The sequence below is a fragment of the Lepus europaeus genome, chromosome 4 (assembly GCF_033115175.1).
Source record: "Lepus europaeus isolate LE1 chromosome 4, mLepTim1.pri, whole genome shotgun sequence".
Lineage (NCBI taxonomy): Eukaryota > Metazoa > Chordata > Mammalia > Lagomorpha > Leporidae > Lepus > Lepus europaeus.
In genome coordinates this window covers 146,858,656-146,868,681 of record NC_084830.1, presented here as the reverse complement: position 1 = coordinate 146,868,681, position 10,026 = coordinate 146,858,656, and the positions used below count along the sequence as shown (strand labels likewise).

The 10,026-nt window shown below is 46.7% G+C and overlaps 1 protein-coding gene across 4 annotated transcripts in view; it reads right to left on the bottom strand.

The window, feature by feature from the left end:
- Positions 1-2,505: 2,505 nt before the first annotated feature.
- P4HA2 (prolyl 4-hydroxylase subunit alpha 2) overlaps positions 2,506-10,026 on the bottom strand; it is a 33,899-nt gene continuing 26,378 nt past the window's right edge. For 2 of the 4 annotated variants that reach the window (XM_062189204.1, XM_062189205.1), the window contains exons 11-15: positions 8,002-8,055; positions 7,397-7,462; positions 5,353-5,421; positions 4,922-5,018; positions 2,506-2,988 (exon numbers count right to left, since the gene is read on the bottom strand). In XM_062189204.1, coding sequence (XP_062045188.1) covers positions 2,918-2,988; positions 4,922-5,018; positions 5,353-5,421; positions 7,397-7,462; positions 8,002-8,055 — 357 coding nt within the window. In that variant the 3' untranslated portion in view covers positions 2,506-2,917. Of the gene's footprint in view, positions 2,989-4,921; positions 5,019-5,352; positions 5,422-7,396; positions 7,463-7,520; positions 7,581-8,001; positions 8,056-10,026 lie in introns of all 4 variants that reach the window. The other 2 variants (XM_062189208.1, XM_062189206.1) reach the window with 2 other exon arrangements.

The window sequence follows — 10,026 nt, the reverse complement described above, 5'->3', positions numbered from 1 at the left end:
AAGAAAATGGGACAGAAATAATAATTGAAGAAAAGATGTCTAAGAAATGTCCAAAATTAATTAAACACATCAACCTAGAAATTCAAGAAGCTCTGTAAGCTTCAAGCAGTAAAATAACAAAAAGAAATCCATACTGTGAGCTAGGAACATCACTGTAAAACTACTGATAACCAAAATAAAGAGAAAAATCTTAAAAGCAGTTGGTAGAGGGTAGAAGGATGGACAGCGCTCAAGAGTTAGCTTTTTAACAGAAATGGTATAAGCCAGAATATATATATTATATATATTAAATATATATTTAAAGTATATATATACACCTTTATATATATTTATATCTATATCTATATCTACATATATATATATATATACCTTTAAAGTCTTTAAGGAAAAAGTCCTAGATTCAAGTAGCAGAACTAGTAAACCATAAAGCAGCCATAAAATTATTGAAAATATAGGTATAAAAATATGAAAGACAGGCTAAGAGGCAAAAGATAGCATTATATGGTCTAATTTACATTTAATCAGAGTTCCACAAGGGACATAGACAATACTGGAAGAGAAAATGGTTTAATAATTTTCCAGAGGTGATTAAACACACTATCATACATATTCAAGAAGTCCAAAAATCCTCAAATAGGGATTTAAAAAAGAAAAAGAAAAAAAAACACTTGTGTGCACTATTTTTCTGTTCTCAGCTGAAGCTAATTCTATTTTCTATACCGTTACACGTACTGGAACCAGGACTGTAAACTGCATTTCCAATTCCAAGTGGCTTGCTTTTAGGTTCTGCTGATAGAAGCCACTAGAGGGAAATTAGATATGTCTACAGATGGACAACAGTTACCCTACAACCAATGGTTTTTTGCATGAGACACAGTTTTATATATTAAGCCTGTAGTTTAGGGATTACTTATTACTTACTGTAGCATAAGCCTATCTGATCTTTTTTTTTTTTTTTTTTTGACAGGCAGAGTGGACAGTGAGAGAGAGAGACAGAGAGAAAGGGTCTTCCTTTTGCCGTTGGTTCACCCCCCAATGGCTGCCGCGGCTAGCGCATCGTGCTGATCCGAAGCCAGGAGCCAGGTGCTTCTCCTGGTCTCCCATGCGGGTGCAGGGCCCAAAGACTTGGGCCATCCTCCACTGCCTTCCCGGGCCATAGCAGAGAGCTGGCCTGGAAGAGAGGCAACCGGGACAGAATCCAGCACCCCAACTGGGACTAGAACCCGGTGTGCTGGCGCCGCAAGGCGGAGGATTAGCCTGTTAAGCCACGGCGCCGGCCGAAATCTATGCATAATTTTATCAGAAAATACATTTCCCATGAAATTTTTGAAGATCCCTCATATGTACAGATTTTGAAATTTTTTGCACTAAAATAAACATCTTTCATTTAAAATTTTTTTGTTTATTATTTATTTGAAGGGCAGACAGACTGACAGACCAAGAACTCCCATTTGCTGGTTCACCCCCAAATGCCTACAACATCCTGGGCTGGGCCAGGCTGAAGGCAGGAGTCAGGAATTCAATCCAGGTCTCCTACATAGGTGGCAGGACCCCCATATTTCATATATGCCCTAAAGAAATGTTTATCTGCACAAGGAACCACGAGTGGCAAGGATCTAACTACCTGAGCCATCAAATGCTGCCTCACAGGGTGCACATTAGCAGGAAGCTGGAATCGCAAGCAGAGCTAAGACTTTAACCCAGACACTCTGATAAGGGATGTGAGTATGCCAGGTAGCATCTTTAAAAAAAAAAAAAAAAAAAAAGATTTATTTATTTTACTTGAAAGTCAGAGTCACACAGAGAGGAGTGGCAGAGAGGGAGCGAGAGAGGGCTTCCATCCGATGGTTCACTCCCCAACTGGCCACAACAGCCAAACTGCGCTGATCCGAAGCCAGGAGCCAGGAGCCAGGAGCTTCTTCCGGGTCTCCCACGCAGGTGCAAGGACCCAAGGACCTGGGCCACCTTCTACTGCTATCCCAGGCCATAGCAGAGAGCTGGATGGGAAGTGGAACAGCCAGGACTCAAACTGATGCCCAAATGGAATGCTGGCGCTTCAGGCCAGGGTGTTAACCCACTGCACCACAGCACCAGCCCCCAAGTAGCATCTTAACCGCTATACCAAATGCCCACCCTAAGCTTATCTTTAAATTCCATTTTCCACTAACTTTTTGAAATATTCCCATATATTTCATATATTTTAAAATGCTAAAATAAATTTCAGGCTATAACAGCATCACAATTGTGATGCTCTAGGAGAGCATGTGTTCTCTAGGAGACAAGAAGAGACTATATATTCCAACTTACTTTCTAGAAAAGGACAACGAAGCTTGGAGAAGACACAAGTACTGAAACCACATCTAGACCCCAAGGCCAGGGTTCTGCCACTAAAGCATTCTTTATCTAGATTCTGCCTCCAGACAGCTAACACATACAAAATGGTCAACTTGGGAAAAGCTCCCCATATTTAAAAAACAACAACAAAAAACACTCCAAAAACGGCTCTTTAAGGCTTCTGGCAGGGACAATTTATTTATTTTTTTTTTTTTGTTAAAGCCACAACTGATAGAAATGCCATAATAACAAACATGTAAACAAGGCATCAGAACTTTGGTTCACTGAAACATCTTACACCTAAAACATCTGAGGTACAAAGGCACCTTGCTTGGCGCTAGACAGTGACTCTGCTGCAGCCACTCCAACCCTACACTTGAGGCTAGAGATAGCACAGGCTGACCACAGAGGCTGGGGACCAGGGCACCAGGACCCATCCCACTATACCCCACCACTCCAGACAAACGTTCATTCCTCCAAAGACCCACTTGATAGGATCTGGAACACATGAAGGTGTCTGTCACACTGAACTTGGAGTTGACATGGGCTGCGGGGCCAGGAAAGGGAAGGGCAGAAAAGGACATCAGTCAACTTCTGTTGATCCACAAGGTCTCAGGAACTCCTGTCCTCGTTCATGAAACCACTTGTTGGAAACTGTGAACAGAAACCAAGTATATTATCATCCTACTGGTCAGTTCAGCAACCAAAACTAATGACTCGTTCATGATAACCCCTGCAACGTGTTCTGGACTCAGACTCCATTAAGACATGGTCTCAGGCCTCAAGTGGCTCACACACTGTTGAGAAAGACACATGCCAGTGACACAAGGTATGTGCACGCAGGTTGCCCTGAGAACAGAGCCAAAGGAACATCAAACCATGTCGGGGAACTAGAGACCCCAGGGCTGGAGTAGGAAGCTGAACAGAAGTTATGGGGAAGAAGATGGACATACCAAGATAACTCCCACACCAACAGGGGATCCCATGAAGTGGGAGAAGGATGAGAAAGTCAGCAGGCAGGAACTGCCCTGGCGTGTGTCAAGGGCTCAACAAACCTGCTACTGGGAGGTGGTGGGGGAAACTGAGAGGCAGGGGGTGAGGAAGCCTGTGAGCACTGAGGAGGGCTCGGCCATCACCTCAGGCACGGTGGGCCGGCAGGCCCAACCTGTGCGCTGTGTGCCCCAGAGCAGCAGAGCTGGCGCCATCATTGCAGTCAGGGATCACGACTCTGCTCCTCCAACACAGACTCTCTCATGAGTAAAATTATTTTACTGTACTACTGAGGTCATACAACTATTCTCATATAATTTAAAGTAATACTTGTACTTCATGGAACCACTCAAATTATCTAAAATTCTGTGATAAACCACAATCTCCTAAAGTACTCCCTCCAAGCCCCAAGCCCCACTCAGAAGACTTCCACTGTTTCTTCTAATATTTAACCTAATTTTTCTGAATAGCATGTTTATAATGCTATTTCTTGACATTCAATTTTTAACTTATTTTCTTCTACCCCTAAACACATACTTGTCCCTGTCTATCTTCCCAATATCATTAGACCACAAGCTTTAAAACTAAGATTTCACGTGACGTTGTTTTGAGCCATCAGTAGATTATGCTTACATTTCATTTCCTGGTTTTCCCCCTGAAATCAGTGACTACCTCCTTTTCTTTTTCACTGCTCAATGTTCCATAAACCTATCCCCCAAATCTCTTAAGAGGGCTACAAACTTCTGGCGCCACGGCTCAATAGGCTAATCCTCCACCTGCGGCGCCGGCACACCGGGTTCTAGTCCCGGTTGGGGTGCCGGCTTCTATCCCGGTTGCCTCTCTTCCAGGCCAGCTCTCTGCTGTGGCCCAGGAGTGCAGTGGAGGATGGCCCAAGTGCTTGGGCCCTGCACCCCAATGGGAGACCAGGAGAAGCACCTGGCTCCTGCCTTCGGTTCAGCGCAGTGCGCCAGCTGCAGCGCACTGGCCGCAGCGGCCATTGGAGGGTGAACCAATGGCAAAGGAAGACCTTTCTCTGTCTCTCTCTCTCACTGTCCACTCTGCCTGTCAAAAAAAAAAAAATGGCTACAAACTCATCTCAGGCCTCTCAGTGGCTCACCACCACTGCTCCCAGGATGAGGCTCCAGCTTTAGTCTCTGTGGTTTGGTCCCAGCCCCACCTCTTGGCCCCTTGCACCAAGCCCTCCCTCTTCTTCAGGTGACGACGACAGCAGCCCACAGGCCCGATGCTACTCTGAACCTGTCCCTTAATCCAGTGGGCCTTGCCCTACTGACTCTTCCCATTCCTGCTTCCAGCTCCTGTCTGCTCCCACAGAGCCCATACCAAAGCCTGCTCTCCTGGAGAACCATCCTGGACCAACAATAGGTGGCTGGCTGTGGGTGGCCAGCTGTTCTTCCTTGGGGCCTCCCTCCCTCTCTGGGCATCTCTCAAGGGTATTCCCAACTAGATCTCCTGGCACATGACCAGCTGAGTAGTCAGTAACATGGCTGGATGGTGCTACCACCTAACAGATAAAAACCTTCCATCAAAGCCCACAAAGAGCCCACCAAAGTCAATAACCACCCTGTGAGCCACTCACCCCACTTGCAACCCACAAGCACAGGGCAGGCGGCATGTCTTGTTCGGTAGTCACCTTCCCCACTCCTCAGAAGGTTGTACCAGAATACAGCTGTGCCCTGAGAAACAGAAAGCCTGTCAGAAAAAAATCCTTTGAAACTGGGCTCTACGACCTGAGCCCAAGCAGAACCATCACTCTCCTACATACTGGGGGACTCAGGGCTCTGGGACTCCAACAAGAGGGAAGTTTCCCAAGAGTACTCACCTGCTCCGGAAGGGACTTTCCTCCACCACCCCACCACCCCATCCCCCTGCCCCAGGTAGAAGCTTAGGCCAAAGAGAGCACAGGTGGAAAGGAGCCAAGGCATATCACAGGTGACAGTCAAGCTGGCCAAGGAATGGAACTGGGGGACAACATCTGAGCCTGGCTTCAACCTCTAACCCAGAACTTACCTTTTTAGGCCAAATCGCAGCCCCCAGATCAGGGAAGACAGTGGCACCACCAGCTTCTACATCACTCATCTGGGAATACAAGGCATAGAGCTTGGCCCCTCTATCCAGGTCTCTCAGAGCAACTCAATCACAAAGGATCTGGCGAGGTGTGCATATCACCCTCCTCTGAGCATGAGTGGATCTGCTCCATGGCCAGTCCTACCTAACCTGTGTGGTTCATCAGGACAGTCTCCGCCAAGGACTCGAGAGCAGAGACCCATACCTGAGCTGTCCTCCACGGGAACAATCTGAGTCCACACTCAGAAAAAAACTGCCATCCACTCCCTCAAGCCCCCACACAGCTTGGGTTATGCCTAAGTCACTGTGCCCAGCAAACAGCCCTGACCAGGAGTTCCCAGCTGCTTTCAGCACCAGGCATAGCCAGTGCAAGCTGTTTCTGTGGCTCCTGCAGTCTGTGCATGTGGTCAGACCCTCACTGTTCCAGAACAGTCACCCTCCTTAGAACAATTTGAGTGGGCAGGTAGAATGCTGTGTCTCCAGGGAGAGGACTCCAGCTAAACTAGAAACAAGTTACACAGTAGCAAGGCTGCACTCCTGCCCACAGCACAGGCCTCAGTGCACGTGCAAAGCACTGCTTCTTGCTCATCTAGCTCACTTACTTCAAGTTTTCGCCCATAGTATACTAAAAACTAGAACTCAAAAATATTTCCATGGGATACATACCAGACTGACTGAAGAACTCTCTATACACACATAGCAAATGAATAGGATGAGGATCCCTGCTGCCTTCCCACTGCCCTGGGAATCAACCCCAGACCTTTCCAGAACCCTAGGCCCTGTCAGTCTCATTTGGCTGTCGTTCCAGACACACTTGCCTGTTTCTATTTTCTCAATATCCCAAGCTCCTTTTCTCTTCCAAGCCTACACATTCTCTCCTCTGCCAGAAACCATGTTACACCAGCTAATTTCCACTCTACCTTCAAGTCTCACCCAGCATGTTACTTCCCAAGGGGGGCCTTTGCTGAAGCCCAGCCTGGGCTACTTCTCAACAGTGCCTGTCTCCATGGAAACTAAACAACGGTTTCTCCTGTGCTTACAGTAAGTCCCCATTTTAGACCTCAAGTGCCACGAGAGAAACCACAGATGTCCTGCTCACCAGCATGACCACAGCACATCACCCACACACAATAAAAATGTAAAAGGAAAGAATGAATATGAGCTTCAGCCTTTAAGTTATTTTCCAGCCTCTGTAACTCTTTAGAGCTAAGTAGAGAGGAGAAGAAACTGTTTCTCACAAATGGAGTGGCAGCAGCAGGTGAGAATCAGGCCACCGAGCCTCTGGGGAAACAAAGGCAGCTCCTAGTTAAGAGCACCTCATAGCCCCTTGCTCCCTCTGCTCTGAAGAAGGGAATCTTTCAGGGCAGCCATCCCAAAAGTCTAGACCAGCACTAGGCTTATCACAAAGGAGCCAGAATACAATACAACCTGGACAAACCTAAAAGACATCATGTTAAGTGAAACAAACCAGCCACAAGGAGACACATATGAGTGGGCAAAATCATAAGAGTACATGAGTAGGCAAAGTCATAAGAGACAGAAAACAGAATGGTGGATTCCAAGGACTCAGAAGGCAATAGGGAATTATTATTTAATGGGTGTAGAGTTTCAGTTTTACAAGATGAAAAGAATTATGGAGCCTGATGGTGGTAAGGGTTTTACAATATGAATGTATTTAATACCACTGAACTGTATACTTAAAACAGTTATATGGTATGCTTTATTTTATGTGTATTTTACCATAATTTTTTAAAACTGGAAAAATAAAAAATGGAGCCAGGGATGTAAAATTCCTGGTGGAAGCCAGAACCACACCAACAGGAACAAAGGCCAGCTCTCACCTCTAGCCACGAAGCTGCCAGGGCGAGAAGAACCTGGCATTACCCAGTGGCTGGTGGGGTCAGCCCTGATGGGGCACAAGGGTGGGCGATTACCCTCTGGACCCAAGCTCCCCTCAGGGCCCATCAGCTGCAAACATCATACTCACGTAGTTTAAGAATGTGGCCACACGATTCCCAGTCCCTAAACGCTTGAAAGCATCTCGTTCATTGTTCTATAAAATTAAGTGAGAGTGAACAGGTGGAACAGATGGGCTTGGACCCGATACTTACATAGTTAAGAAACGTCGCTAACCTATTCCCCTCCGTTTTGAGGCCGCTGTCAAAAGGTCGCTGCAACAGACAACAACTTTCACCCGACTTTGAAACTAATTTCACCCACCACCCACAGAACCGAGAACAAAAAGGGTGCAGAGCAAGGTAATAAATGTGCTTTCCATAACAGCCAGAGGTGTGGGCCGAGGCTGCAAAGCAAACTCTGGCCAGGGAATTGGGGGCGGGGGAAAACAGAGAGGGTAGGAATGATCTTCACAATGATCTATTAAGAGCTTTTGCTTTAGAATCAAGGCAGAGCAGGCAGGGTTAGGGCAAGAGAAACAGCCAGTTCCACTGGGTTCCGCAGGCCCATGGTTCCAGACTTGGTTTCATCAATAACAAAGACTTTCCCCAGGTGAGGTGGGCAGGGAGGGAAGCAGATGTGGAAGTGGAGGTACTCCTAGGAGCTCCAGCCTAGCACCTGTGATTTGAGTCTTACCCTGGAGAAGTCAAAGTGTGGCTCATACTGTCCTCCCATCCCGTAATTTGCAACCTGGTGGGAAATAACAGCAATAATCTTGTCAGCAACACAGTCCGTCTTGGAGCAGCCAACATGTCCAGAGATACCATCTCCCAGTGCCAAAAAGCAACCAGAGCCTCCAAGAGCAGCCTTTCTAAGGCGCAGGTAGCTGTACCTGCACAGGTAAAGCAAACGTTTCAAACTTGTCTACGACAGTGTCCAAGAGGAAGGCTGTGGCACAGATGGGGTTTCCCAAACAGAACAAGATGGCGGACCTGCAGTCGGGCACTGTGGAGAAGCTATAGCTCTTTGGATGACACTTGCACGGCAGCAGAGTGAGCCCTTTCTGAGTTCGGCCCTGGCCTGGGCCTTATAGGTTTGGGAGAAAACAGGAAAGTGATCGAGAGGAAAGCCAACAACAAACTCAAGACCGAGAAGTTTGTTCATTTTTGTGTTTTTTTAGACACTGGTTTTGGAGCCACTCAGTAACTGGCACTGCTCCTACCACCTCCGCCACTGTCCCCACCACTGTTCTGAAACAGAATGGTGGGGCACACACACCCCAGCCCTGCCAGTGACCCACGACACAGAGCACTGCTCCATCCAAGTGAAGCTGCAGGACGTGGGCAGCCAGCTGCCAGTCAGCCAAGAACTGCTGCACGATCTTAGCACTCCAAGCCTGAGCCTGAACCTGAAGTACAGACCTGAGCCATCAGTAGTTACTGAGGCATCATTAATCAGATCAGAACCTGTAAAAGCCTCTATGAACAGCTTATCAGCACAATGTCACAGCCTAACTCAGCAGACGGAATGAGAGACAAGGTTCCAGGTGAAGCACAAAATCTAATACAGAAGCTGACGGAGTAGCATCACCAATGTCTTACTGAAACCTTCAAAACCTTTGGGCCTCAGGCATTAATTCTCACAAAGTTGGCATTTTTTGTATATCCACTGTTAGGGACTCCAAGAGTCAGACAAATGATGCTGCGAACTAGGCAACTATAGAGACCTCTAGACTGGTGGGAGAGAAAGGTAGGGGGAGCTTTATGAGGCAGGAAACCCTCCTGTTGGAGCACAATGTTTGCCAGATGTGATGAGATGCAGAATTTGAAAGCATGATTCTCAGTTTCTATACAAATAAAAATCGTGCAATGAAGAATCAGTGGTGAAAATATGCTATAACATACTGCTCTGGCTTTCAAGGTTCCTGTACCAAAAATTCCCAGAAATCCTGTCAACAGCACCAAGAGGACTGTTCAGCAGGTGTTTACAGCTGCAGATGTATCTCAGGAGGGCAGTACTAGAGCAGTTGACAAAGTGGTATTACAGATGATTTTACAAATATACCATCTGCTTGTGATGCCAGCATCCCAGATTGGAGTGCAAGTTCAAATCACAGCAACTCCACTTTTATCTAGCTCCTGTCAATGCTCCTGGAAAAGCAATGGGAGATGGCCCAAATACCTGGGCCCCTGTCTCCTACGCAGGAGACTCAGATGGAGTTTCTGGCTCCTGGCTTTGGCCAGGCCCAACCGTGGCTGTTGCAGACATTTGGCAAGTGAACCAGAGGATGGAAGATCGCTCTCTATTTCCCTCTCGCGCTCTCTCTCTCTCTCTCTCTCTCTCTCTCTCACTCTGCCTTTAAAATAAATAAATCTTACTTTATGTTTTCTGGATTCCTATGAGGACGCATTCATTTAAATCTCTAGACTTGCTGCTGCTATAAAAGTGGTATCATTGTCTGAAAGACTTGGGTATTTATGATGCTACTGCCAGCTTGAAGAAAAAAAAAACTTCTAAAGGGCTAGAAATGACTTTTTTTTTTGGTGATGCTGGGATATCATGGAGCCAGAAATCTTGAATCTTGAGAATGCTGGACGATTAACAGCCCTTTACCATACAGGCTTTCATCCAAATTCACCAGGAGAACTCAAGTGCCCCTTTTTATCCCCAAATGGTCCATAGCAAACACATCAACTATATCTGAGTGTTGACAGGTAGCAC